Source organism: Canis aureus, chromosome 19 (assembly GCF_053574225.1).
Source record: "Canis aureus isolate CA01 chromosome 19, VMU_Caureus_v.1.0, whole genome shotgun sequence".
Lineage (NCBI taxonomy): Eukaryota > Metazoa > Chordata > Mammalia > Carnivora > Canidae > Canis > Canis aureus.
The window spans coordinates 44,863,867-44,891,754 of NC_135629.1; the positions used below are offsets into that span (position 1 = coordinate 44,863,867).

The 27,888-nt window shown below is 57.8% G+C and overlaps 3 protein-coding genes and 2 long non-coding RNA genes across 12 annotated transcripts; 2 read left to right on the forward strand and 3 right to left on the reverse strand.

Annotated features, from left to right (window-relative positions):
• Nucleotides 1-903: 903 nt before the first annotated feature.
• On the reverse strand, nt 904-9,903 carry CILP2 (cartilage intermediate layer protein 2). Of its 3 annotated transcripts, XM_077859241.1 has the most exons (8): nt 9,746-9,903; nt 8,660-8,758; nt 7,419-7,691; nt 6,620-6,775; nt 5,296-5,574; nt 4,457-4,565; nt 4,105-4,262; nt 904-3,862 (listed from the first exon to the last, which is right to left on the reverse strand). In XM_077859241.1, exons 1-8 carry the CDS (start codon nt 9,807-9,809, stop codon nt 1,527-1,529), a joined length of 3,474 nt encoding a protein of 1,157 aa, XP_077715367.1. In that variant the 5' UTR covers nt 9,810-9,903; the 3' UTR covers nt 904-1,526. The 3 variants fall into 3 exon arrangements, with proteins under 3 accessions (XP_077715367.1, XP_077715368.1, XP_077715369.1); XM_077859242.1 differs by lacking the exon at nt 6,620-6,775; XM_077859243.1 differs by lacking the exon at nt 5,296-5,574.
• LOC144290240 (uncharacterized) lies at nt 7,425-23,703 on the forward strand. Of its 2 annotated transcripts, XR_013358014.1 has the most exons (4): nt 7,425-7,776; nt 13,767-13,799; nt 15,838-15,993; nt 22,602-23,703. It is a non-coding gene; the product is annotated as an uncharacterized LOC144290240 (long non-coding RNA). The 2 variants fall into 2 exon arrangements; XR_013358015.1 differs by lacking the exons at nt 13,767-13,799; nt 15,838-15,993.
• Nucleotides 10,447-18,671, reverse strand: YJEFN3 (YjeF N-terminal domain containing 3). 5 transcript variants are annotated; one of them, XM_077859248.1, is made up of 7 exons: nt 18,411-18,629; nt 18,111-18,182; nt 14,566-14,674; nt 12,683-12,793; nt 12,314-12,427; nt 12,085-12,244; nt 10,447-10,724 (listed from the first exon to the last, which is right to left on the reverse strand). In XM_077859248.1, the coding sequence occupies exons 2-7, from the start codon at nt 18,167-18,169 to the stop codon at nt 10,516-10,518; spliced, it is 762 nt and encodes a 253-aa protein (XP_077715374.1). In that variant the 5' UTR covers nt 18,170-18,182; nt 18,411-18,629; the 3' UTR covers nt 10,447-10,515. The 5 variants fall into 5 exon arrangements, with proteins under 5 accessions (XP_077715374.1, XP_077715371.1, XP_077715370.1 ...); XM_077859245.1 differs by lacking the exon at nt 14,566-14,674 and having other exon boundaries at nt 12,094-12,244; nt 18,411-18,671; XM_077859244.1 differs by lacking the exon at nt 14,566-14,674 and having other exon boundaries at nt 18,411-18,671.
• On the forward strand, nt 18,253-22,565 carry LOC144290241 (uncharacterized). The gene is made up of 2 exons (XR_013358016.1): nt 18,253-18,984; nt 19,576-22,565. It is a non-coding gene; the product is annotated as an uncharacterized LOC144290241 (long non-coding RNA).
• Nucleotides 18,770-27,838, reverse strand: NDUFA13 (NADH:ubiquinone oxidoreductase subunit A13). Its single transcript, XM_077859250.1, has 5 exons — nt 27,189-27,838; nt 20,870-20,948; nt 19,636-19,707; nt 19,186-19,255; nt 18,770-18,962 (listed from the first exon to the last, which is right to left on the reverse strand). Exons 1-5 carry the CDS (start codon nt 27,280-27,282, stop codon nt 18,843-18,845), a joined length of 435 nt encoding a protein of 144 aa, XP_077715376.1. The 5' UTR covers nt 27,283-27,838; the 3' UTR covers nt 18,770-18,842.
• Nucleotides 27,839-27,888: the final 50 nt, after the last annotated feature.

Consider the following 27,888-nt stretch of genomic DNA (forward strand, 5'->3'; position numbering starts at 1 on the left):
GTGGGTGGGTGTGAGAGGGCCTGGGCATGCCCTGGGTTAAGAGCAGACCCTGCACCCCCACTCCTCGCTGTCACCCCATCCCTGTAGCGATGAATGAGGCACATTGCCTGCCATGTCAGGTCCTCAGCAATGCCACTTGGATGCCTTCCTGGGGCCAAGGGTATCTCATGCGTGTGCTGGAGGGGGCTGCTGAGCCATCCAGGCAGCCCTGCTCCTGCCAGGATTCACTCCAGAGCCCAGCAGCCCTTTGCCACCCCTTTGGGGGCTCAGTTTCTTTGGAAAGTGGGGGTGTGGTCAGAACAGTGCCTGCACCATGGGGTGCCAGGAGGACTCGCAGACACAGAGCCACGCACATGGAGCGCCAGCAGGCAATGTTCTGCTGCCTCCAGACCGAGTCCTGGTGAAGTAGAGGGCCCAGGACCGTGGCCTTGGGCAGCCTGGTCACCATGTGGCCAAGGTGTGGCCGGGCCTCAACCGGGTGGGGCCTAGGGCGCGGCAGCGTGGCCCTGGCTGAGGAAGTCCGGAGCAGCCTCCATTCCTGCCGCCTGGGCATGTGCCCCTGCCAGGGCCCCTCCCCGCCCGCTGCAGCCCTCGGGCCCACGGCCAGCCGGGAGCTGCTGGTCACCGCCAGGCTCAGAGGAGACGGCCAGGGCAGCGGCTGCTACCGTGTTCAGCGGTCAGGGCCGCACAGGCTCAGGCTGCCCACCCGTCGGCTCTGCACACGCGAGTCACAGACACACTTCTGTAAGCCTCGGCCAGGACCCACATGCCAGCCTGAGGCACATCTGGGACCTCGTGGAGGCCTGTGAGCTGCTTGCACACCCTGTCCGTGTGTCCACCCGCCAAGGTCTGGGTCCAGCAGCCCTAGCCTGCATCTTCACCCCCCAAGACTGACACCATGAGTTGGAAATGAAGCATCTTTAATTGATTCCCTGCCCAACCCCCCTGGGGGTGGTCTCCAAGCACCAAACCTGTGAGAATTGTGTCCCTTAGCCCCAGAACCAAGAAGCCCCTGCCTGACTTTCACGGGGCCTGGACACCCCCCCTCTTACTCCCTTGACCAGCCCCATGGGCTTCATTTCAATAAATAACCCCTAGAACAAAGTTTGGGGGCAGGGGACCCAAAAAAAAAGCACCCAGCTCAGCGATACGCAGAGCAGGCTTCAGGCGGAGTCGGGAATCTCGACAGGATATCTGAGATCAGGGTAGAAACACACATAAAATCAGGGCCAGCATGTGAGCTGGGAGCAAATCCCCCTGGGCCTCAGGCAGATGCCCAGTGGTCGCCCAGGATGCTGGCTCCTGCCATCAGGAAGAACTCCATTTTGTGTCACACAGCAACGGTCCCCCGCCAGGCATTTCCACAATCGGACACTCGTAGGTCTTGTCTTGACTCTGAATTCTGGGCAGGGGAGGGAGAGGGGGGCCCAGAAACCTAGGGAAGGGAGCATCTGGGGAAGGGACTGAGATTTCCCAGGTACAGAGGAGTCCAGGGCAAGGCAGAGGACTGAGGCCGTGAGCCCAGGTCACTGCTGGGCCCTACCCCGGCGGGTACGGAGGGGGCCTGTGGATTGAGCCTGTGCCCGGGCCACCTGGCCCATCTCCCTGCGGATGTCACCAAGCGCCGTTGCTGGGGACTCCAGCAGCCTCTGGAAGAGGCTAGGCCGGCCTGCTGGTGGCTCCCGGCACTGGAAGGTGACAGCTGTGCCAGCCTCGGCCTTCATCTCCCGAGAGAAGCCGTCGGAGGAGCCATCAAAGCAGCGGCCGATGGCGATCTCCTTGGCCAGCCTGGGGCTCTGGTCGGTGACCGTGTAGACACCGTAGTTGTGACCCAGGGGGTCCAGTGGGGCCAGCATGCTGAAGGCGGCAGGGTCGTCAGCTGGGGCGGCTGGGGGATGCCGGGCCAAGTAATCGCGCAGGAGCCCGTTGATGGCCACGCGGCGGCAGCTGCCCTGGGGCATGATGGTCACCAGCGTCCTGTCCACCTGCCGCTGGTCGAAGAGCATCCCGCTGCACTTGAATTCCACGCAGGCAGCGGTGGTGCCGGGGCGCTCGGGGTCTCGGACGCTGCGGGCATCCCGAAGCCCGTAGAGCTGGCCCTGCGTGCGCGGGTGGCTGCCGCCTGCGTTGTGGGACCGGACCATGTACTCCTGGGGGCCCTGGATCTGCACTTTGAGGAAGCAGGCCCGGAACTCCTGCGGGTTGGGCCACCAGGCCAGGACATCTCCAGTCCAGGAGGCCGGCGCGCCCTCGCGGAACGGGACCACGTTGTACTCGTACTTGTCCGCCTCCACGCGCGCGAAGCGGAAGTGGCTGGCGGTCACCGGGGCCTCCTGGCACTCGCGCAGGCTGCGCCACGGGTACACCGGGCCCTTGGCCTCGGCGGGCTCGCCGGGCCTGGGCTTGGCGAGGTTGATGCGGAAGCCGTTGCGCTTGAGCGCGGGGTCGTCGTGGTCGGTGCGCCGGTAGGCCAGGCGCTCCAGGTAGGGCTGCGCCACGCCCACGGTGGCCGCGCGCGGCCGGGGCCGGGAGGGCGCGGGCTCCAGCTCCTCCCCGCCCAGCGAGGCGGTGACCAGGGCGGTGTAGGCGTCGGGCCGGGCCTCGTCGCAGAAGGCGGGCAGGCAGGCGCCGTTGGGTCCGGTGACCGCGCTGTCGAAGCGGCCCCAGGCTCGGGGGTTGGCCGAGAAGCCGGGCGCGGGCTCCAGGTTGACCAGCGTGACCACCACGCCCTCCACCTGCTCGTTGGGGGTGAACTTGTCGTTGGCGTAGGCGCGCACCTTCACAAAGCAGCGGCGGCGCTCGGGCACGTCCAGGTTGAACAGACGCCGCTCCCGGATCTCCACGTTGCCCACCAGGAAGACGCGCTCCTCCCTGCGGGCGCGGGCGGCCGCCGACCGCTCGGGCTGGAAGCCGCTCTCCTCCTCCCACAAGCCGGTGTCGGGGTTCAGCGACCACAGCCTGAGCGCCTCCACGTGGCCCGCCATGCGGATCTGGCCGGCGTCCACGCGCACGGCCACCGGCCCCGCCTGCAGCTGCTCCGCGGAGCCGGCCGCGCGGAGGTCCACCGAGAACATGCCGTAGGTGCGCAGCGGCGCCAGCTCGCCGTCGCTGTCCACGAAACGCAGGTCGCTAGGGGCGGCGGCCGCCGAGCTGAGATCGCGGGGGTCCACGAATGTCACCCGGGCCTCCACAGCCCCGGTGTAGGGCTCGCCATCAGCTCTGCGGAAGGCTCCAGGTGGGAGGACCAGCTCGCCCAGTGGGGCCTCGTCTTGCATCTCCCCAAGAGGGATCCTGTTGCTCTCCCCGGCATCTAAGATGACGGGGGCTTTCTTCCGCATGGCCTTGACATCGTGGTACACGCCGCCACCTCGGGGGTCAAAAGGCAGGACTGTGACAGTGTCCATGAACTCCCCACTGGGGTCCAGGAAGGTGACCACCAGCCGCTGCGTGGAGGGTGGCACCTCGATGGTGAAGTCGCCCTGGTAAGAGGTGAATCCAATGGGCTCCTGGCCTAGCAGGATCTGGGCAAAACGCAGGGGTTCCCCTGAGTCAGTAGCCACCACACGTCCCCGGACCAGTCCCCGAGGGGGCAGACATTTCTGGCAGCCACACTCAGCCACCACCTTGACTGGGAGGACATAGTTGGAGCAGTGGATCTCCCTGCTCTCCAGGCGGCGAACAGAGCAGCAGCGGGAGCCTGCATCCCCACACCGGGGGCTGGAGCCTGCAGGGCTGGGGCAGAGGGTGTCAGGGCAGAGGCCCACATTCAAGTAGGTGGGGCCGCTGCCAGGCTGCCCACAGTCATCTGGGAGCTTGATCAGGTGCTCTTGGGGCTGGGGATTGCAGGCTGGCTGGCCTGGGCCTGCAGAGCAAGAAATCAATCAGATCACAGGAAGGGGGAGGGCTCCATTTGAGTCCAAATTTGGGGGCCTGGATTGGGGTGAGGGGCTCAACCCAGGGTCTCAGTGGGGGCCTGGGATCAGACTCAGCAAGGACAGAAGACAGTCTGAAGTTGGGGCTCCATCTGGGGTTGAGTGTTAGCAGGTGTTAGGTATCAGTTCAATTTCAGGGCATGCTCAGGGTTGGGGGGCTGAGGGTGCTCACCAAGCACGGTGAGCCAGGCGGTGCCTGAGCGTACAGTGCCCGCATCATTCCATGCTTTGCAGTGGTAGGTGCCTGCCTGGTCTGGGCGCAGCCCTCGCAGCTCCAGATGGGCCCCATACCTGTGTTCTCGCCTGTCCAGCAGGGTCCCGTTGTGGAACCTGGGTGGCAGACAGGCAACACTATGGAGGCCCTTGGCACAGGGAAGGGGTTGCATCTGTGCCTGACCCCACATGCAGCCCAGGGACGTTGCAGAGCAGCTCCTCCCAGTCCCCGAGGCACCACATGCCATGGGAAATCCAATCAAACCACAAAGCTGGGTACAAGGCCCTTGAGCATGAGGCAGAGCACTCACCAGGAGTATTTTTTAGGCATGGGGGTGCCTGAGGCTTTGCAGCAGAAGGTTACATTCTGCCCGGCCTCTCGCACTCGGGACTCAGGGTGCTTCACCAGGTAGGGCTTCTCTGGGGGTAAAGGTGACAAAGGTCAAAGCCCTGCTCCATCCCAGCTTCACCCAACAACCCTTCCCAATGGCAGGGCCCCATCCTTTCCCTTCTAGTGATGCCCTGTTTCACCTGTGCCTCTTCTGATGACCTCCCCATTCAATTTCACCCCAAGGCTGCTCAAGAAGGTGCCCCCCCCTTTTTTAAGTTGGCTCCACGCCCAGTGTGGGGCTTGAATTCAGGACCCTGAGATCAAGAATCACATGCTCTACTTACTGAACCTGCCAAGTGCCCCAAGATGTTGCCCCATCTTTTTTTTTTTTTTTTTTTTTTGAGAGAATGTGTATGTGAGCCAGGGAGGGACAGAGGGAGAAGGAGACAGGATCTTAAGTAGGCTCCATGCTCAATCCAGACCCCCACTAGGGCTGGATCCCATGATCCTGAGGGTCATAGTCATGACCTGACCCAGAATCAAGAGTGAGACACTTAACTGTCTGAGCCACCCAAGTACCCCAGATGGTGCCCTATCTGCAAGTCCTTGTCTCACCTGGCACTTTCTCTAGTTTCTCATTTTATTCATCCCCCCCATGACATCATATTTGGTATTATGGCTTCTCCAATGTCCATGTCACACCTTATTTGTTCCTTAGTGACCTCATGCTGCATCACATCCTCCCAAGTACTTGGTGCCTCCAGAATTTCCTTCTTAGTTTCTCAGCCCCCTCAATCCTACTTGCCATGAGGCACTTACCCAACTTATTCAGGACAACAGTGACTACAGCAGAGATGGAGCCATTGGCCTGGGCCTGGCCCAGGCCTGCAGAGAAGCCATCCATTTGGGCACTGACGTTTGCCCGGCTATTGGCACAGACTCCAGGCATCCGGAAGGTTCCATGGGCATCAGTGATGGCCACAGTGCCAGACCAGTCTCTCAGGGAGACCCTGGCTCCTGGCAGTGGACGCCCAGATGGGGTGACCACCGAGCCCAGAAGGACGTGGTTGGGGCACTTGCAGGTCTTGGAGCTGCACCCTGGGGGACACATGGAGGCAGAGGGACAGGGGAGCCTCTTCATTCCCTCCTGGGCAGGGCTTTCCACTCAGTCCCTCAGCAGAGATGCCTAGACATTCCCCTTGCGCCCCTCAGAGGCCTCAGCATGCCCCTGCTTGGAACAGCCCCTAGGATGAGTGGGGATACGGGGTTGAGGAGTCAGAACTGGGGCAGAGGGCAGGACTTGTGGTCCAGAGGGATGGGGAAATGCCCTGGAGGGGGGAGCAGGAGAGGTGACTCTCACAGGACAGAGAGAGAAACTGAACAGCAGGGGCTGGGGGCCCAGCTAGGGGTTGGGGCTTGGGCTCAGAACATCTCCCTCCTCTTCCAATCCTGCGGTTTCTCCATAAAATGGAAATTTCCGCTGGAAACTTCAGGGCAGAGGCGTCAGGAGGGCAGAGCCAGGCGGGGTAGGGTGGGGACCCCACTACCCCATTGGCCACTGTGCTCCCCCACCCTTCCATGGGCTCTGCGGGCGCAGCCTCCAGACCGTGTTTGTGGAGCCCAGGCGGATCGGAATTTCCAGTCGCCTCCTGGCTGGCCTGGTGTCTGGCCCTGGGAGGGCTTGGGCATGGTGTCTGCCAGGGTGTGAACGTGTGTCCGCGTGGGCGTGGGGGACGGGCTGTGGCTGTGAATGCCACGCGAGTGCACCCCGAGTGTGTGAGCCAACTTCTGTGCATGTCCATGTCCATCAGAACATACACACACTCCGAGGTGCAACCAAGGTAATGCCCATTTGGAATCTGTACATGCCTGGACACGACCTTCAAGGCGTCCACCCATCCGGATGTACACATTCACCAATGCTCCTCGGGGGGCCCCGAAGGGAAAGAAGGGCCAGGCTCCATGTGGTTCAAGTTCTGGCCCTCCAGGACCCGCCTCTTCCCTTCAAGCCCCCCCCCCCCCCCATCAGGCTCGGTCCCAGCCAGCCTCTCCCCTCTAGGTACCCTTCTGAACAGGCCTCCTCCCTCCACACCCAGGCCCCGCCTCTAAATAAACACTTTCCTCCGGGCCCCATCCCTCCTACCTGGACAGGTAGGGCGGACACACTTCTGCGCCTCCAGGGGACGCCCCGGACACGCATCTCCAGTCGGACTGGGGCAGCGGCGGCGGCGCAAGCGACGGCCTGGCCCGCAGCTCCCTGAACAGGGACCCCACGGGCCCCATGCGCCCCACGTGGCCTCTGCGGTAAGAGCAGAGGCGTGGGGGGAAGGTGAGGCGGCCGCCCACCGCAGGGACTTCGCCTCCTGGGGAATCTGGTGCAACAGCCTGGGGCTGGAGGACGCCCCTCGCTAAGTTCATCCTAGGGCGGGTATCCCAGAGAGGCCCTGCCCACTGCCCCCATCTGTCGTCCCCCAGGCGCACCTGTCGAAGGTACAGTTAAGGTACCGCCCCATTTCCCCCAACCCCAGATAAGCTCCGGGAGGTGAGCCCTGCTGTTCTCCCAGCGTCCCTCACGTATTTGGGGTCAAAACACGCCCCCAGAGGACAGAGCTGTGACAGATGAGCAAATGAGGGCAGCGGGAGGGAGAAGAACTCCTGAGGGCTCCTTCCGGTTCCCTACCTGGGTCACTGTCGCCAGCCTCCCTCCCAAAGCGCCGCCCCTCTCCGATCCCGCCGGCTCCCGGCCCCGCGACCGGACCCCGCCTCCTTCCAGCCACGCCCCCACCCGCACGGCCCCGACCCCGCCTCCAGCACCGCCCAGTCGGGCTCCGCCCACCGCTGCCCATCCCGGCCAATCCCCACTCTCTCCTCAGCGTGATTGATCTCGAGCCCTCTCGCCGGCCCCGCCCACCCGCAGGCCCCGCCCCGGGCCCCGCCCTCACCGAGCGGGCAGCGGAAGCGCACATGGTAGTTGGAGCAGCGGCGGCCGCGGGGCTGCTCGCGGTTGAGGCACCAGAAGCCTCGCGTGGGGTGCAGGTGCACGCGCTCGCCGACAGTGGACGGCAGGGCCCAGTCCGTGGTGCGCGCCTCGAGCGCCAGCGGCCGTGGGCACACGCGCGCTGGTCCGTAATAGAAGCGGATGGCAGCCAGGCTCTCGAAGTCGCCATCGCCGCCGGGGTGGTCCACGTTGAACCAGGACGTCCACTCGCTGGCCTCTGCGGGCACCGCACGCGCTGGGACCCGGGCCGCAGCCTGTCGGGCCCCATCAGTGCATGCAGGGGCCTTACCCCCACCTCCCAGGTAAGGCCATACCCTGCTGTCTAAAACGGTCACCCCACCCCCAAGGAGCCCGGGCTAACCCAGCCCGCCCATCCGTGACCCCGCCCAGAGCCAGGTTTCCTCCACGCCAGAAGGAGCGCTAAGGTATCACGGGAGGTTGGCCTCCCCTCGCACCTGCCCCACTTCTGCTGCCCAATCCTTGAGCTTGCCCATCGGTGCAGGCTGACATTCTGCCACGCTGACATCTTGTCACTGCCTCACCAGTCCCCAACCTGAGAATGAAGCCTGCCCCCCACCTCTGAATTCAGAACCCCTGAGGTGTGAGGAGATAACAAAGGCAGCAGGAGGAGTCAGGCCTGAGACCAGCCCTAACTGTGGCTTTCCCTCGCCTGGCCGCTCCAGGTTAGAGCCATTGGGGCTCTTGCTCACTGCCTGGCTAAAGCCACCAGGCAACCTCTGTTTCACAGAAGCCACAGGTAGGAAGGATCTGACCTCCCAGAGGTCAGATTCTGCTTCCAGCAATTTCCCCCTAGTAGGGGGTGCTCACTCCTTTCCTGACTCCAGAGTAACTTTTCCCAGCTAGGAAACTAGAGACCCAGTTTCTAGAACTAGAGATCTGGAATCTACTGGAAGCACCCTGCATGATGCCTCCAGTAGGGGGCAGGAAGCACCCACCCCCACCCTACACATTGGTTTCCCCCTTGACAAACAGCCTGAACTCTCACCCCTCTGCTCCAAAATTTAGACCTCTTGGGACACCTATGCCAGGGGCCACCATGTCTGGGGACCAGGATGGTATTGGGCTCTTCTACCGCCTTCTCTCCCCTCCTCACATGACCACACCAGTCAGAGCTCACACAGTGAGTCCACAGCAGAGCCAGGACTTGGACCCAGGATGACTCACCTTCCCAGTCCTCCAGGGCTGGTGAGGGCTGTCCAGGGCTCAGAGATGGACCTTCAAGGCCCCAGGCAGTTGCTGTGGGCTCCTCAGGGGTGGTGGTGGCTGTGGAAGGGGTGAGGAGTGGGGGATGGAGGAGGCATGCTGATGGGGACCTCTGTGAGCTGCTTCTATGCAAGGTGCTGTCATGAATATCCCCATTTCACAGGAGAGAAAAGTGAGGCTCTGAGAAGCCAGAATCTAGTTCTGGCTGACCCCAAGGAATACAGGACCCCCCCCCCAGCCCCGCTTCCAGGAAGCCTCCCTGTGACCCCTGCAGCCCATCCCCCGCCTCTGCCCTGGCCCAGATGCCATGGGGTGGGGAAGTCTCTGTGTCTGCTCTCCCCCCCAGGCCCAGGTCTCCTCGAGTGTGCTCAGTGGCCGTGAGTTCAGTTGGCTGTGCCTCTGCCCTCAGGTTGAGCTGCCTTCTCCTTCATCCATTTGCCGGCACAAAGTCCCTCCCTCAGTGTACCTTCCATCCCTTCACTTGGGGCCCAAGCTGCCATTGGGAAGTCTTTGGAATCAAGCCTGGCTTCTCTGACCTTGAGTTATCTCAGATAGCCAGGCTAGACAGGGACATCGGACAAGTCCCTTCGCTGTCTGTATCTCAGTCTCCTCATCTGAGAAATGGATCCACTGCCCTGTCCTCTGAGCATTCCAGAGATGGGAATTTTTCTGAATGGTGTGTACGTGTGTGTGGAAGAGGGGACAGCTCTGACCCCTTAATCCTGGGCCAGGACTGGGTGCTTCAGAGGCCAAATGCTAGGGGTGAGACAGGTCCCCCGCGGCCCCGGGCACCTGGAGGAGCCTAAAGTTCATATCCATACTCCCAGTGCCCCTACCTCTCTTTGAGGAGAGCGAACAGACGGGCTTCCTCCCCTCCCCCCGTCGTTGGTCCCAAGGACCCATCTCCCCGACGCCCCCTCACCCCACTCCCGGGTTGACGAAGGGGGACCCAGGCCTGCGGAAGCGAGCCCTCCCCGGGGGCAGCTGCAAGCCAGGCGGGCTGCCGGGGCGCCTAGGGGTCTGGGCTGGGGTCAGGGGGCGCCTCACCTCGAGCCCCCGCCAGGTGCGCGGCGGCGACTAAGAGGCAGAGTAGTGGCGGCGCTGACGCCATGGCCGGGTCGAGCGTCCGAGGGAGGGTGCGGGCTCCGCGGCGCGCTCGGATCTGACTCCCGCGGCTCTGGCGGCCGCTGGGGCTGAGGGCGGCGGCGGGAGGTGACCGCAGGCCCCGCCCCGTCCAGGCCCCGCCCCGCCGAGCCCAGCGCCCTGGCCGCGGGCGACTCCGGTGCGCGGAGCCACCTCTCCGGGTCGCCGGCTCGGCGCGTGGGGCTGCGCCTCCGCCCTCAGGTCGGCCTGCGTGCCCTCCCGCCCCCCGGGCAGCGGCAGCCGGAGGCCCTCCCTCTACCCACTCCCCATTCTGCACCCGCGGCCCCAGGCTGCCTGCGGGACGCGCCTCTTGGAATCTGCCTGAAGCTGCCCCAACACACTCGCGCTGCGGGCGGCCCTTTAGGCGACGAGAAACCCTCCGTCGAGTCTACCCTCAGTCTTGGGGGCGATGGGCCACCCCAGGCAGGCTGGAAGTCCCACCCTGAATCTAGCCTCTGCTCTGGCGCCAGCTCTGGGCCGGCGGGAAGTCCACGCTAGGACCACCCTCCATCCCTGGCCTGGCTCTGCGGGGCGGGGGGGGCCCTCCCCGAGCCCCCCCCAACCCCCCCGGGCGGCGGAGCTGGCACAGAGAGGCGGCGAGGAGGTGGTGGGACGTCTGTTTATTGGCGCGGGCCCGGGGCCGGGACGCGGGACGCGGGGGGTGGGGGGGGCGGTCACAGCGCCGCGACGCAGTCGGTGCCCGTGTATCCCGGCAGGCGCAGAGCGAACTTTCGGCGCACGTCGTCGGGCACGAACCTGCCGGCCACGAAGTGGTGGCGGCCGGAGAAGCGGCCGGCGCAGCGCTTGGGCGCGGCGAGCGACACCAGCACGTCGGGCCGGAGCCCGTCCTCGCTGTCCCCGCCGCCGGTCTCCGCGTCCCAGCCTGCGGGAGGAGGGGCGGGAGGGGGAGGGAATCGGGAGCTGGGAGGGGTGCTTGCCTTTAGACGGGAGAGACTGGCCTCCTCACCACCCACTTGCCCTTCCCAAACAGACCCAGCTCTGCTCCCTGACACGTGAGTCCTGGTCAGACCTGCCCCCCCGCCCCCGCCCCCCCCCCGTAGAACTGGGCCTCCTCCCTCAGACCAGTGTCTCCCCTTCCTTGGAGATGCTTCCTTTCTCCTCTGACCAGAGCGTCTGCCCTTATACTTCTCTGTCCCTGCTCCCATCATGCTACTAATTTTTCTCCCCCATCTGCCTCAGCCTCTGCCTTCAGACTGGATCATTTCCACTTGCTGCCCTTTCCCAGGCAGACTCATGCCTCTGCATTCTGACCCAGCATCTGTCCCCATTCCTCCCTCCCTATCAGTCTTGAGCTTTCCCACTTAGACTAGAGCCTCTTTGCACCCAAGCTTCCTAGCCAGCCTTCCCCCTCTGACCAGATCCCACTCTCCACTCAGAGGACAGATTTGCCTCCATCCTCAGGCAAGCCTCCTCCATAATATATGTCTCCTTATCCCCAGTTCTTGCCTCTGACAGAACGTGGCCCCCTCCCCACCCAACTTGAGTGTCTAGCTTCCTCCTTTTGACTAGAGACTCTTCCCTCTGACCTGACATCTCTGTCTTCACCCTCAGACTAGATCTTGCCTTTTGACTTGGCAGGACCCCACCCCCTCCCTCACGGTGCCCTAGCCTCTATCACCTCTCAAATGAGCCTCTACCTTCAGACTAGGGCCCTTGCCTTCTCTCTTGCTTCTGACCAGAGTCTGGAGCCACTGACTAAGAGCCTCCTCCCTCTGACTTTAATCCTTCCTTCTATGACCCTAGTCTCCACCCTTGGACCAGACAGCTTGCCTCTTCATAGCTAACCCCCTGCTTGTTGCATCCTGCTGGGATGGTCCTGAGGTCTTGCAAGCTTGGGGCCATCCCCCTGAGTATGGCTACCCCCGTGGAGGGTCCGGCTGGCCAGCAGCTGTTTGTTCCGTCTGCCCGTCGCCTAATGGCTCCAACAGGCGTGGGGCGGCGGCCAGGACGGGCGAGGCCTTTGCCGAGTGAGCTCACGTCTGCCCAGGCAACTGGGCCAGGGTGGGCAGCGGGCATGCTGGGCTGGGTGTGTGTGGGGGATGGGACATGGGATCACCTGGGCGGCAGCTTTGGTCTTCCCTAGATGATGGATGGACATGACCCTCACCAAGAGTGCATGAGCCATCCACACTAGGGAAACCGAGGCTCAGAGACAGGCAGGGGCCACGAGAAGCTGGGGTGCAGAGGGCCCCCACCCATGCCCCCAACATGCCCCCCCTTGCCTGGCATGCCTGAGGGAATGTCCAGGCTCACAAGGGGGATGGACAGCAGCTTGAGTGTGGCCAGCGCACGCGTGCAAGGGCCCCCGATCTCTCCCGGCTGCACGCCAGGGCCCAGCACGGCATCCACCACCAGTCCGTAGGCATCGTTGATGAGCTGGACCTGAGAGGGCAGGCACGGTTAGAGGGCAGTCTTTGAGCACCGCCCCCCCATCTGCCACCAAGCGCTGACCTCTGTGGGCAAATAGGACAGGAAGGGGATGTCCATCTTCTCACACTGGGTGGTCAGGTCCCGGTGCAGCAGATCCAGTGAGCGTGTAGGGTAGAAGATGGTCGGTTCGTACTCCTGGGGGTTGGGGGGGCAGTGCAGAAAGAAGTCAGCCCTGGGGCCCTTCCAGGCTTCCTACTGGGCCTTAGCCCCCAGACCTGGATCCCAGGCAGCAGACCCTGCGTGGGGCAAGCACTGGGCATATTCTATAACCTCTCCAGCCTCAGTGTCCCCCTGGGACACCATCAAGAGGAGGAAGCAATTTCTGCAGGAGCAGGATTGAGGGGTGATCTCAGAGGCCAAGCGGGGTTGGCGGGGGTTCTTGCTACTCACAAACACCCGCAGGTGCCGGGCACAGACCAGCCCCACTGCCCCGTTCTGCTCCGGGCCACACACGACCAGCACTGTCCTCTGCTTCCGGGAGAGAGTAGGCAAGGGGAACACCTGGCAGGGGGCACAGCAAAGGCAAAGGCATGATGTTTGGAATCCCTCCTTGTTTGAGTGGGGAAGCTGAGGCCTGGAGGAGCAGAAGGGATGGGCATGGGCCTAGAGGCCACCGAACAGAAGGAGAGGCGTTCTGGGCCCAGGGCATGGCCTCTGGGGGCCTCAGTTTCCTCCTTGGAGAGGCAGCATCCCTGTTTCAGGCTCGGCCAAGCTGGAGCAGGAAAACGTGCCTTCTGCCACCACCCGGCGCCCGGAGTGCGGTTTGTTTATTCTCGGCCTGAGTTGCAGACATTCTTCCACCTTTTTCCACCGCAGTGGCTGCCCTTCCCCCGCCCACATTTCCAGGCCTCGGCCCCTCCTGGAGGCCCCAAAGCTGGGGGGGGAGGTGGAGTGGGGGTTGTTTTCCAACCCAAGGTGCCCTGTCTCTCTCCATCGGTCTCTGTCGTCACCTGTCTCCATATCTCTGTCTCTCTGCCTACTTCCCAGACTCTGCATCTGTGGGCCCATGCATCAGTCTCTTTAACACCAGAGTTAAGAGCGCTGGTGTTCCAGCGGCTGCCCTACCCTGACTCTCTGCATGGCCTCAGCCCCCCTCTCCTCTGGCAGCTTCACTTGGCCTCTATCAAACAGGAATGACATTGACAGTGACAGGCACACGGCGGGACCTCTTGGAGACAGGGCGCCCCAGGGGGCCTGGCTAGGCCCTAACCTCCAAGTACACAGAGGGCTAGGTATTCCTTTTTTTGTCTCCTCCCCAAGGTCTCAGTGAGGTCCTGACCCACCCCGAGGGTGCCAGTGACCCACCATGCTGGGCGCGAGCCCGAGACCGAGGGAGGGCAACAACGTCTAGGCTGGCTGGGACAGACTTGGGGCTTTCAACCAAGTGATGTTGGGTCAGTGAGGGCCAGGCAAGAGTTGACTATGCTGGGTTTACTTTTGGGGCTTTGATTGTCATCATTTTCTTCTCCTTCAGGAGCTTCACTCAGGATGTTTCATTTGGAAATAGGTAGGTTAAAAGAGAAATTGAGCCAACATAAAGAAATTGTATTTAACAAAAGTCTGCAGTGGTGACAAGAGGAGGATAGGGAGGAAGAGAAAGGTTACGTGCTGGAGCCCTGACACCAGCGGGCACTTCTCTAAGGCATTTGTGTTTATTAACTGGTGTCAATTTATTGCTCTTGCTGTGGAAGAGGAAAGAGGCCCATGGTTTGACACGGTGGCCAGAGCACTGGATGGCAGCATCGTTGTGGCTTATTACTCTGGTGTCCCTAGCAAGCTCCTCGAGGCTGGGGCTTTGCCAGAGATCCAGACACAGCTCTGCTTACTACCCCCCTGGGACCTACCTTGTGCAGGCCACTCCCTGCTTCTGGACTGCCATTTCCCCACCTGCAGTGTGGGGTTGTTTGGAGGTATTCAGTCTGCAGGAACCAATGTCTCCCTTATTGAGATCCAGATCGCAGAGGCGGGTGGTCACATCTGCACCTCAAGGACCCCAGGAGCATCCCCAGCAGCTTCAGTCTCTGCTCCCGACCTCCAAGTCTCTGGGGACTCTTATCTCTGCCCTGACTCTCACTGACCCCTGGGGTCTTGGGTCCCTGCCGGTTTAGACCAGTGATGATCCTCTCTAGGCCTCAGTTTCCCCATATGAGTGATGGGCTGGAGTAGCTCCACACAAAAAGGGGCTTCTTGAGTCCTAAACCATTCTGTTCCTCCCTCCCAGGGTCATGCAGCCAGACCTCGGCTCTGGTGGGCTCAAGGCAGGGGTCAGATACCTTGGTCACAGCTACAGCACTAGCATGGCCACACAACTCCACCAGCTGCTGCCGCCCAAAGCGATAATCCTCCAGCAACTCCCGCTCGAGGGCAGCCGCCTCCTCAGTGCTGGGGGACAGAGTGGGGAGAGACGCTCAAAGACACAGAGAGAGAAAGACTTAGAGAGAGGCTCAGATGGAACCAGTAATGTTCCACCAATGTTCCCAGGCAGGCCATAACACCACCCCCAACCTCAGTTTCCCCATTAGACGTACATGTTGAATGGAGCGGTGGGAGGCTTAAGCTGAAGCCCAAGGCACGGGCGCCCTCTGGTGGTCGAGGAGCGCGTGGTGGCGCGTGTAGGTTCTATTGCCCCAAAGTGTGGGAAACTGGAGCCCCATCCCGATGCGCCCACCCCCGCCGCTGAAAGAACCCAGAAGGAGGAATGCAGCGTGGAAGACTTTGATGGGGCTGATGGGCGAATTTCATGCAGTGGAAAACACTGAGCAAGCTCCAGAACACTGGAGGGGGAGTCGGTGGGGGAGGGGGTGCGGAAGCGGTGCCTGAGGGAGGTGGATTTTGAAGGCTGCGGAGGAGGAGTTTGATGGCTCACTTAGGGAGGTGGATGTAGAGCCCACAGCTATCAGATCTATTGGTGACCCTTCAGTAAGTGTTGTCAGAGAGGTGGGGCTTAATCATTTGAGGTGAAGGTCTGCCATCAACTGAGCGACTAGGACCTGTCACATCTGAGTTTTGCTTCCTCTTTTGCAAAAGTAGAGGCAGGATAGTCTAGATAATTTTCAAGGCCCATTTGGAAATGCAAACATGGGGCCCATTACTTAACAATTGAGAATTTTAGGAGAATGACAACCAAGTGTTGGACCCTTCTAGGAGCAGGGACCAAGCTAGCCCTGGCTTAGGGACCTTCCAACGGGCTTCCAGCAGGCATGCTTCCAACGGGCATGGATTTAGTGGCTGCAGAGATGGAGAGCTGGCACTGAAGATTGGAAATGTTCCTCACTCCAGAATCAGGGCTTGGGGCAGCTGGGCAGGGTTTATGGCCTGATGCCAGCTTCCCCTAGGCAGGGCTCTTTTCTGCTGGGGAAGAGCATCTACCCCCAGATCAGCAGACCCTAGAGAGTATAGTAGCAGTAGTAGTAGTGGTTAGTAATAGAACCAGGCGCAGAAGATTTAGAACATTGAACCACTCAGAGAAGGGAAGTGGCTTTCCCACGGTCATGCAGGAAGCAAGTAGGAAAACTGAGACTTTTACCCTTGGTGTCTGTCTCCAGAGCCATACAGGGTTTGAGCAAAGAAGCAGAGGCAGACCTACATCTAGCAGAGGTTTCTTGGGATGAATCTTTAGTCCTTCAATCCTGTGAGCAGGAGACCACAATCTTCCGGCCAATTTTGCAGCATGATCAGGCCGGGCAGCAAGAGGGGCATAGGTAAGGAATGAGGACTGCTGTGGGAGGGGGAATTAGGAAGGGCTTCCTGGCGGAGCTGGCCTGGAGCAATATGGGAGGTAATCCATGTGGAAGAACAGTGAGGGCCAAGATCCTGTAGTGGGAATGAGCTTGGCAGATTCAAGGGACAGAAGTGAGGCCAGTGTGGCTGGAGCCGAGCAAGGGAAACTGAGAAACTGGGTCAGAAAGACACTTTCAGGGCCTATGCACATGGGGAGATGGAGGCTTAGGGCAGGGAGGACACATGCCCTGAGTCACCCCAGCAACCAAAGCCAGATTCAACCCCAGCTGACTTCAGATAAGGTTGAAGGGCCAGTTGGGGGGAAGGAGCTCACGGTAGGGCAGATGAAGAGCACCCCCTGGGCAGGCTGGCCCAGCTCCCAGGAAAGAACATTGGAGAAGGTGCATTTGGGAATGTGGCTCATTCCTCCACCTTCATCTGTGACAGCTCTGGCTGCTGCCCCCACAGGAGGGTGAGGGGAAGATGAGATGGGTGGCAGGACTACTCATTCCTCCTCTTCTTCCTCTGTCCCAAAGCTTTGGCCTCAGGCCACCACTTGGAACATTATCTTCCTGCCTAACTGGTCATTAGAGTGATAATAGAGAGGACCGCCCGGCTAGGAGCCTGGGGGTGGGGACACTGGCAGCTCTAGGTGGAGCGTGAGTAGGAATTAGGACCCGTGGGGGAGGGGGACAGGGCAGGGCCATTGTGGGCTGAGGCCAGGGTGGGGGCTCAGTGATGAGGTGCCTCTTGCTTCTCCCACTGTCAGCCCCCAGAGGAGAGGAACTGCAAGGACCAGGACTTCCCCCCACCCCCACCCCCCCCCAAGAGCACAAAGGCTGAGGTGACCTGCTTTCAAAGGAACTGGGCCTGATCTCCCAGTGCTTCCAGGAGTGGGCTCTTTTGGAGGTGAAGCCCATGGCCAGGTTGCCCACTCCAGACCCTCCCTGCATCCTTGGCTCCACCTGCTTCTCCACCTTCAGGCCTCTGCCCACCAGCCCACCACCTGCCTACAGCAGTCTCATGGCCCCCACACTGCTCAACACAAGAACCATGGGGGCTTTGAAAACTTGAATGTCAGATCACATCACCACTTGTCTCAAACCTGCTTATGGTTCCCCAATATTCAGAGAATATTCAAATTCCTTACCACACCTACACGCCCACTGTTTCTAACCTCATTGTCTCCTCTCCCCTTGCTTGCAGTGTTCTACTCCTATCCACCCACAGTACTCCATCACTCCTCAGTTGGCATTTGAGATCCTGCACAGCTGGCCCCCCACCCCATTCCCCATGCTAGGTGAAATCACAGCTTCAGCTTCCTTCTGTCTAGGATGTGCTAGATCTATAGGCTCAATCCGGAGATCAGCCAGTCGCTGGACAGTATCTGCCCTGAGGGCCTGAGTGGACAGTGGGCAGAAGACAGATGAGCTGAGGTCCACAGCCCTGTTTGGGGTCCCAGGTCACAAGGAGGGACACAAGATGCTAACTCAGGATGAGATGGGAAACACAGCCACAGCTGCCAGCTCCAGACCACAAATCCAATCAAACTATTGACAAGTGGGTCATATGTTCAAAAATTGCCCAAGTTTTGGCTCAGGCAGTCGTGTCCCTCCCTAGACCTCAGTTTCCTTCTCTGTTCAAGGAAACAGTAGTAGGTGGGCCACCAAGAGGGGTGTGAACGTTTCAGGAGCTAAGAGCTCAGCTCTTCCTGGATGGGGAATGAAAGATGGGAGCTCCAGGGTCCCTAGGGCAGATGGAAAGGGGAGATGGGCCTGGATTGGGTTGAGGGGTGATGGGAAAGCTACTAGCAGTGCTGCAGAATGATTCACTTAGGGGCGGGCTGTGGCAGATGCAGTTTCCTGGCAACACAGTTTAGGAGGCGTTGGCAACAGCAGGCTGTTGGCAACAGCAGCTACAGGCTTCACCTCCAGGGAATGCAGGGTGGGCCTCGAAACCCCCAGACCCAACCTGGATATCCCCCTGCCTCTGATCTGTCCGCCCATGACACCCCCTCCCAGCCATGTCTTGCCCATGATGCCCCCGCCTCCAGGCCACATCCCTGCCATGGGCTTTGGCATCCCCATCCCTGGCTGACCTGAGGAAACGCTGCTCCTCGGGCGTCTCCGCTGGGTCGGGGCGGGCCGCACTGCTCATGGTCGCGGTGAGCCTGTGAGATTTGCACGGGCTGCCACCGCCACGGCCTTTTAAGAGCATCCCAAGGCAGAGGGGCCTCCTCCCCTCCCGCCCACCCTGTGCATCCGCCAATCAGACAGCGCCGCGAAGGCGCTGCGCACAGCCATTGGCTGGCAGGTGCAGGCTGACTTAACCCTTCCCTGCCAGCGGTGGAGCTGCCTTGGAAATGGAGGGAACCCAGTCTGGACAGGTAGCAACAGACCTGTTCCTCCTGTAATGGGGTCACAGCCTGTGAGCAAGGGGACCTGCCTCTGGCACCACTCCATTCCATGCTCGGATCTTCAGGTCCCCCACTCAGTGTTGTGCACAGGGTGTGGGATTCCACAGGAACCCCAGACTGGAGGGGTGGGCTGTTGACAAGGAGAGTTTCAACAAAGGTAGGAAAATCCAGGTGTATTTGTGAGCCAAGACTGATGGATCCAGAAGCACTCTGGGTATGTTTTGAGGCCACTCCACCTGTCATCTTCTGCAGAGCCCTCAGGTCTAGACCCTATGTCCCCAGGCCACATGTAACCCAATGGTGCCCCATTTGCTGGTAGCTCAGTTGCTGAGACATAGGCAGACAGGTCTCCAGAATATTTATTTCCCAGTGGGGAGGATGCAGGGGTCCCAGTGGTCCAAGGGGTGCAGGCCCCTACGTGTACCACATGAAGCCGTAACTGGCGTTGAGAATCTCCTCATTTGTGCGCAGTCCATAGAGCTCACCCATCATGGGAGTCACCCATCGCGTTGTGTGGAACACAGACTCACCCACCTGTGGAGACAGCGGGATACAGGTGGGAGTACAGCTATCCCTTCAGGCCCATACAGCCTGCTGGGACTCCACTAGGCCTGGTGGCTACTGTGCCTACACCAAAAGCTGCTGCCTGCCCCTCCGTGTGCCTGGCCCCCACTACTCCTCTCAGCCACTGCTTTCCCATGGGGGGCTGTTTCTGCATTGGGCTGGACTCCCACTCTCCCTCTGACCCAGGACCCACCTTCCAATCAGGCACATCCTTCATGATGATGGCCTCCTCCTCTAGGTTCTCTCGAAGCATCTGCAGGACCCTGTGGAGATAGAATGGGAGGTGGGGGATAGGCCTGAGCATCCCGAGGGACCCCTGCCTAACAGACCTGCCAGACCCTTCCCTGTTCCACTCTCCATCACATCCTGCCAGTTCCAACCCTGCACATGCTGACTGCTCTTCTCCTTTCCTCCCCCCTACACTTTTACTGTCCTCTTGCTGCAGCCTCAATGTCTCCTCCTCCAGGGAGCCTTCCCATTCTTGGGTCCCCACTTTAAGTCAAGTTTGGGGCTCTCTCCAGGGTGACAGCAACCTCATGTATGCAAGGACACAGCTGTCAGTCCTCATGTGCATTTTGGCCAGGTTCTGCACTGCTGGGTGGGACACTCAGGCCTGTGACCTTCCTGGTCCCAGCAGCCTCACCTCCGGTCCTTCTCTGCCTGCAACAGTGGCATCAGCGCGATCCGGGCCTCGAAGTCCTCAATCTGCAAGCGCCTGTGAAACCCCAAAACCGAAAGATCAGATCAGGCTGGAGTTGGGGGTGATGACCGGGCCTCAGACCCACAGGGTGTTGCATGGCAAAGGGGGTTGGTGGAGAGGCAAGTGAGCAGGGCAGGGCTTGGGCAGTAAGCTCTACTTGCCAGAAGATGGGGGCAGGGGGAGGGGCGCAAGCACAGCTGGCACAGGCACTGGTCCACAAGACTGTTGGCTTTACACCTTTTCTTTTCAATTAAGAACTTTATTTTTTAATCCTAAAAATAGCCCTGGCCTGCTGACTGTGGTGAACCAGGGACAGGGGATGGGACCTTCATCACAGGGCTCTGAACCTTTTAAAACCATATCTGCTTCATGTCAAAATAGCCCTGGGGTGTGAGCCCAGGGCAGGTAGTTCTGTGTCTTTGAGCCACCAGCCCCATCTATACTGGGGGAGCGGCACCCAGTGATGTGGCCCAGTAAGTGGCCCCTGGCACTGTCCCTTCATCCCTCCAGACCCACAGTAGCATCCATACTCCAAGCTTCTGTCCCCATCACAGCCACATAGTTGTCACTACTGTGTCCATACCTCTGTGGGTGGTCCCCGGAAGCTGGACCTTGTTTGAGTTCACTCAACATCAAGTACCTGACATGCGGGCTTTCTCCAGCACTATCCTCAGGGATTCCCGGGCTTGTGGGGGAAAGTGAGCTCAAAGGATGTGCTAAGGACACATAACAGAGGGTGGGGCAGGACAGATGGGCTCAGCCAGTAAGGGGTCAATGAGAAGGGGTCACCTGGCAGGGCATCCAGCCAGCTCAGAGGCAGCCAGAGTCTGAATGGAGGCCACCATCTGTCTTGGTCCCTCAGGCCCCATGTGGCTGGCACAGCCATTGTCTTGCTTCTAAGCCCTTGTTGTTCTCACTGTCTGGTTATCACTGACAAAAAACCACTAAGAGAGCATGTCCTGGGCCTGCCCCTCCACCTCCACCAGATGGGCTATTCTAATCCAGACCCATGGGTCCCTGGTGAAGAGCTCCTTGGTTACTAGTCCTTTCTTGAGAGTAAGGTTCAGAAATGGACTCAGTCCAGGCCCATACTTCCTGAGCCTTGAGGGTTTGACAAATGGCCCGATGGACTCCAAGTCTACAGGTGCACTCCCAGCCTCACCAGCCTGGGGCCTACCTGCGTTCACGGTTCCACTTCATCATGCTCCAATATCCGAAGAGCAAGGTCCCAATGCCCACAGCAAACATGCTATAGCCTGTGGGGAGAGGGGACACCAGCTCAGCGCACCTGCCCTTGGGACCGGACACCCCTATAGCTTCTTATGAATTATAATCCGCTTGCTGTCCAATTACACCAGAAATACTGACTCAAAGAAAGTCTTAGTGACTCCCTCCTAGAGATGGCCAGTACTATCTCTAGCGCATTATTTTTTCAGATTATTTTTTTGTCCCTGTGAAATATCCACCAGCCCCTTCCCTTGGACTTCCTCCTCCGAACTGCAGATCACTCTTTTTTTTAAGTATTTATTTATTCATGAGAGACACACAGAGAGAGGCAGAGAAGAGAAGGCAGAGGGAGAGGGAGAAGCAGGCTCCATGCAGGGAGCGTGATGCGGGACTTGATCCCGGGACTCCAGGATCACACCCTGGGCTGAAGGCAGGCGCTAAACCACTGAGCCACCCAGGGGTCCCCTGCAGATTACTCTTTTATTCAGTTCACCTGCCCTGCAGGGAGGGCCACTAGGCTGCCTCAGCTTTTCTCTGACAAGTGAGGCAGCTGCAGCTGCCACACCTCTCCTCACCCAGGCTACAGTTTCTAGAAGGTAGAGTCTGGTCAGGGGGGACTGCAGGAGAACCCAAGGGTCTTGCTGTTTCTGGCTGGGTGGCCCCAGCCCCACAATCTTCTAGAAGGTTGTTTGGTGACCAGTCAGCAAGTGCTTCCATGGGGAAGGATGGGGTCTACAGCTGGGTCCAACTCCATGGTGGCTCCTGGCTGCCTGGGCCACTTCTCTGAGTGCTGCCCACAGGGGGCTGGATGGGGCTGCCAGAGGCAGGCAGTGCCCTGCAGGGCCCACCCAGCCACCCCTGGCTCCCTGGAGGGCTGCCTCCTGGCCCAGCAGGTCAAGCCCCCTACCAGGGCACCAGGGAACAGACGCTGCCATGAATATTTACTGACACCAGCAGGCACCTGTGCTGTGATTCTGACTGACAGGCTGAGGGCCTGCTGCGGTCTCAGGGAGGCTGGCTCACCCCCTACCCCTAATCTTTTCAGCTGTGGTCTCTTCCCCAGATGGGCCTTCTGGTTACTGGAAAAAAAACTGACAAGCTTGGCCAGGTCCAGCTCCAGTTAACACCCAGTAAATGACCAGCAAATGGTGGGTGAGGTTACTCCTTAGGACCTGTTAGGGGAATAGGGGAGGTCCAGCCCCTGCTCGTTTTCTGGCATTTCTGCTGGACCCAGAGATGCATGAGAAACTGGTTAGATGGGCAGCCCCCATGACACAGTGGTTTAGCGCCGCCTACAGCCCGGGGTGTGATCTGGGGGACCCGGGATTGAGTCCCACGTCGTGCTTCAGGCATGGAGCCTGCTTCTCCCTCTACCTGTGTCTCTGCCTGTCTCTCTCTCTCTCTTTCTCTCTCTCTCTGTATAAATAAATCTTAAAAAAAAAATGGTTAGATTTTTCAGCCCCTCAATTAAACCTGTTAAAAACATTTGCTCAGTCAAATGTCTGCCTTTGGCTCAGGTCGTGATCCTGGGGTCCTGGGATAGAGTCCCGCTCTCTGCTCAGCAGGGCGCCTGCTTCTCCCTCTCTCTCTGTGCTCATGCTCTCTCTCTCACCCTTTCTCAAATAAAACTTAAAGGAAAAAAAAAAGCCATTAGCTCAGAGTAAGACACTTCCATGTTACAGGGGGCAGGACAGCGATGGTTCCTGTACACGGAGGCAGAACCTCTCCCAAGAGGCCCAAGTGCCGAGGACCAGCTCTCAGCACAACTACAGTTCCTACACATGCCTGACCAACTGTGCTGGGCAGGAACATCTTAGAAGAGCTGCTTCTTTCTTTTCAGTAGCTATAGAGAAGCCCAGAGGCCTCTTCTTTTGACCCAGCCCCAGGGCATAGGCCTGAGCTATCTTCATGGAGACCCCTTGTCCTCACACCAGGCACCTATGTGTGAGCCCATGTGTAAGATAAATTCCAAGACCAAGGTGGCCTTTGCAAACTCTTCCTCCTGACAATGGTGAGGCTGAGACCCCAGACCCTCAGTGTGGGTCTATACCTCAGGAGCTGCCACTCTGGTGGAGGAGGCTGATGAGGGGCATGCCCAGAAATAGGTGCAGGCCACGAGTAAAGAAGATGTGAATAAATGGAAACACATCCTGTGTTCAATATCGGCATTCAATGTTCAGATAGCAGTACTCCCCAGACTAAGGTACCGGTTCAATGTAGCTCCATCAGAATCCCAACTTTCTCCCTTTACCAGCCAGAAACTGAGGAACAGATTGTCAAATTCATATGGAAATTCAAGGGACCAGATTAACCAAAACAATTCTGAAAAACAACAAAGTTGGAGGACTCGCACTTCACAATTTCAAACATAACGCACAGCTGTGTATCCAAGACAGTGTGGCATGGCATCAGGATAGACATGTACATCGATGGAACAGAGCTGAGAGTCCAAAAATAAACCCTCACATTTACGGTCAATTGATTTTGGACAAGGGTGCCAAGACAATTCAATGGGAAAAGAATAGTCTTTCAGCAAATTGGATAAGTGGATAGCCACATGCAAAAGAATGAAGTGTGCTTTTTCCTTCCCCCATACAAAAATTAACTGAAAATGGACCAAAGACCTCAATTTGAGAGCTAAAACTATAAAACTCTTAGGAAACAGATTAGTCTCTGCGACCTTGGATGAGGCAATGGCTTCTCAGCTAGGACACCAAAAGCGTAAGTGACAAAAAAAAAAAAAAAAAGGATGAACTGTTCTTCACCGAAATGAAAAACTTTTGTGCTACAAATGATGCCTCAACAAAATGAAAAGACAACCCCCAGAATGGAAGAAAGTCTCTGAAAATCGTATCTCTGATAAGGAAATGGTAACCAAAACGTATAAAGAACTCTGCAAATTCATTAATAAAGAGATGAACAATCTGGGACACATGGGTGGCTCAGTCTGCTGAGCATCCGACTCTTGGGTTCAGCTCAGGTCATGATCCCAGGGTTCTGGGATTGAGCCCCATGTTGGGCTCCCTGCTCAGGAGTCTGCTTCTCCTTTTCCCTCTGCCTCTTTCCCCAGCTTGTGCTCCCTCTCTCTCAAATAAATAAATAATCATAAAAAGAAAAAAAAAGTAATATTCAACTATAAAAAAAATAGCATTTGACACATGCTATTCCATACACATTTCACTCACATCATTCTGAATGAAAGGAGCCAGACACCAAAGGCCACATAGAAATGGAGCCCATTTATATGAAATGTCCAGAACTGGCAAATCCATAAAGATACAAAGACTGGTAGTTAGATGCCAGGGGCTGGGGGTAGGAAGATGTGGGTCAAGGTTTCCCTTTGGAGTGATGGAAGTGTTACACATTTAGTTACTGGGATGCCTGGGTGGCTCAATAGTTGAGAACCTGCCTTTGGCCCAGGGCATGATCCTGGAGTCCCAGGATTGAGTCCCACACTGGGCTCCCTGCATGGAGCCTGCTCCTCTCTCTGCCTCTTTCTCTCTGTGTCTCTCATGAATAAATAAATAAAATCTTTTAAAAAGTGTATTTAGTTATTTGAGAGAGAGAGAGAGTGTGTCTGTGTGTCCCCATGCAAGCATGCATATGCACAAGGAGAGAGGCAGAGGCACATGGAGAGAAAAACCGAAGCAGACTCCACGCTGATCTTGGAGCCCCACGTGGAGCTCAATCTCAAGACTCTAAGATCATGACCTGAGCTGAAACCAAGAGTTGGATGCTTAACCGACTGTGCCACCCAGGCGACCCAGAAATGTTATAAATTTAGATCCTGGTGATGGTCATGCAACTGTGAACAGACTATAAAAATCTGTGATTTGTACACATGAAATAGGTGAATTGTATGGTATGGTTTGTGAATTAAAAAAAAAAAAAGTTAAAGACTCGGGAAGAAAAGAAAGGGCCACCCGCTGGGCACAGGAAAGAATGGAGAACTGAGTGGAAAAGATGGCAGTAGCAGTCACTTTGGGAACAGTATGGATTAAAGGTGGCTTGAGCCAGCTTTGCATGTTCTAGGACACTAGTGGAGAGTGATCTAGGCAGAGAGGAGAGTGGATGCCAGGCTTGTGTGCCTTACAGGAGCAGGGCAGGACAGGACTAATAGGGAGAGGGCCACTGGGGACTATTGCTCAAACGCAAGGCTGGAGGAGGGCACAGGACAGATGACTGGGGTGGGGTGCAGGATGGAGAGAAGGGCCATTGCTTTTGCTATTTCCTCCACCTATGGGACTTTCAGAGAGGTCCTTCCAACCCACCCTGGCTAAAGCAGACCCTGGTTATCTGGGGTCTTGCCAAAATGGGAAGTCCTGGTGTGGTATGTTTGCCTCCTCTGCTAGGCTATGAGCTCTTCCAGACAGGGTTCGGTGCCACAGGCACACTCAACAATAAACTACTTAATGTGGCATGGTATGTAACAAAGACTGTGCCACCAGAAGGGGTCTCTTCCTCACCCACTGCAGGCAGGAGAGACTGTGGCAGGTTTGTATATGCTACAATGCAAGTTGGTGTTACAGGGTCCAACTAGGGGGCCCAACCCTAGATAATGGTCTAGAGGGCACATGAGAGGCACTACTGTGTCATGAACTGGAAGAGGACTAGGATTAAGGGCACATTTGTGACTTAAAAATAAAAAAGAGACATGTTGACTAGAGGGAACCCAGGGACGCCCAAGGGTTGGGACCTTTCGGCAGCCGGGTCTGGGTATAGATCACAAAGGTGCACATATATATAAACAGACCTCATGCCACACACCTGAGGGGTGCACTTCAAGAAAAGAAATGAAAAGATTCAGATAACGTTATATTCGTTCAATCTGCTCTGGGATGAGTTAAGTGCCAAGGTGGTGCCAAATCTAGCCTGTAACCTGTTTTTGTAATGGTGCTTGGGCTAAGAACATTTTTAGGTTTGTAAACTGTTGTAAAACAGCAACAGCAGAGGAGTACCTGGGTGGCTCAGTTAGTTAAGCATCCTTCTGTTCAGATTGTGATCTCGGGGTCTTGGGATTGAGCCCCATTACAGTTTCCCTGCTCAGTGGGGGGAATATGCTTGTCTCTCTCTCTCTTCCTCTTTTTTTTTTTTAAGATCTTATTAAAAATAAATAAATAAATAAATAAATAAATAAAGATTTTATTTATTTATTCATGAGAGACAGAGAGACAGAGAGAGAGAGAGAGAGAGAGAGAGAGAGGCTGAGACACAGGCAGAGGGAGAAGCAGGCTCCATGCAAGGAGCCTGATGTGGGACTTGATCCTGGTCCCCAGGATCACACCCTGGGCTGCAGGTGGCGCTAAACCGCTGCGCCACCGGGGCTGCCCTCTCTCTCTTCCTCTATCTCAAATAAATAAGTAAAATCTTACAAAAATAAAATAAAATAAAAAGCCAGCAGCAGCAAGCAGAGAACATCTGGTCAGTCAAGCATAAAATATTTGTCTGGCCCTTTATAGAAAAAGTTTGCCAATCTCCGTTCTGGGATACAAAAAAGCCAAGAAGGGGATGGGAAGAGCTTGAGTCTTGACCTGATACTTTTCTACTGTCTGAATAATTTTTTTTCCATGACTATATATCTATTTTTTAATTGAGGCACATTTGCAAAACATAGTTTGACGAATTATGGGAAATGTCTTCACTCTTGTTTAAAATCCTGTATTTCTAAAAAAAAAAAAAAAAATTCTGTATTTCTCTGTTAATCTTAGGTTCAAAGTATGTGCCCCTTCCACTTTTTTTTTTTTATTTTTTACGTTTTTCGGTGCGGAACCCAATAACATTTTAAATGTTCCTTAAAACATCTGAAAAAGTTAAGAATACATATTCCTGGGACATAAGCAGGTAGGGACTACCAGACAGGAACATCTTCTAAATTTCCGCAATGTTCCAGTTTCACCACCAGTTTTACACTGGGTGGCCCTGGGGGCAGGTAGCAGCCTTTCCAGGGCCTGTTTCTCCGCTTGTGAGAGGGAAGTGTGGCCGAGGGCTCGGGGCACCGGCTACATTCATCTGTTTAACCAACTGCAGAATGGAAAGAATTAATAGGATCGACCTCCTGGGCTGTTCTGTAAAGAAAGCAAAGCTCAGCAAGCTTTTGACGAACTCCAGCAGTTACCGTCGTTACCACCGAAGCTACTGGGGACCCCTGGGCTCCTTCTCCCTTCACACCGCAGTGGAAACTGAGGCCCGCGACCCCCCCCCGACGCCCCGCCCCCGTCGCGGCGCCCCGAAGCCCCAACTCTGACACCCCGGCGCTGTGCGACACTGACCCGACAGTCCCCGACGCGGAAGGTTCCGCTTGTAGTCGATGGGGCCATAGCCCCCCGGCGGGGGCATGTCCTGTTTCACCTTCGACGCAGCCATGCTCGCAGGACCCGCACTTCCGGCCGCGGGCGGAAGTTACGTCCGGCGGCCGCCGCCATGATGAGTGTGGCGGACCGTACGGCGCATGTCTTGGGCGGGGACTAGGGTACCTAGGACCTTAGCGGAGCGTTCCCACTGCGAGGGAGGTTGGGCGATGGCTACAGGGATCAACTGAGTGGCCAAGCTGCAGCGGAAGACTCCCTGTTTCTTCTTTTAGACGGGGCTGGCTCAGTCGCTGTAGAGGGCTGTAGTCCGTCCAGTCGCCCAGGTCCTTGCCCTAAAGGACCTCCCTTACACCTTCCCTCTGGTGCGATGCTCAGGCCATTTACCCCAAGCTCTGAGGGAGCCACGTCACCGAGTGTTAAGCCCCCTTTCTCGTTTTCTCCCCTTCGCGGGGCTGTGCGGGCGTCCCAAGGCTCCACACGGCCAGGGCTGGGTACACGAAGCTGAGGGGACGACTGCTGCTCAGATTTGACTCATGAGGAGCTGCCCCAATGCCAGGCACCGATGCTGCTCCCGAGTGGTGGTCGGGACCCCTTGCTAGTAGCCTCTCATGGGAACTGGACCATTTAGAGTGATTATGAGTCACAAAGCCTGATGGCCTTG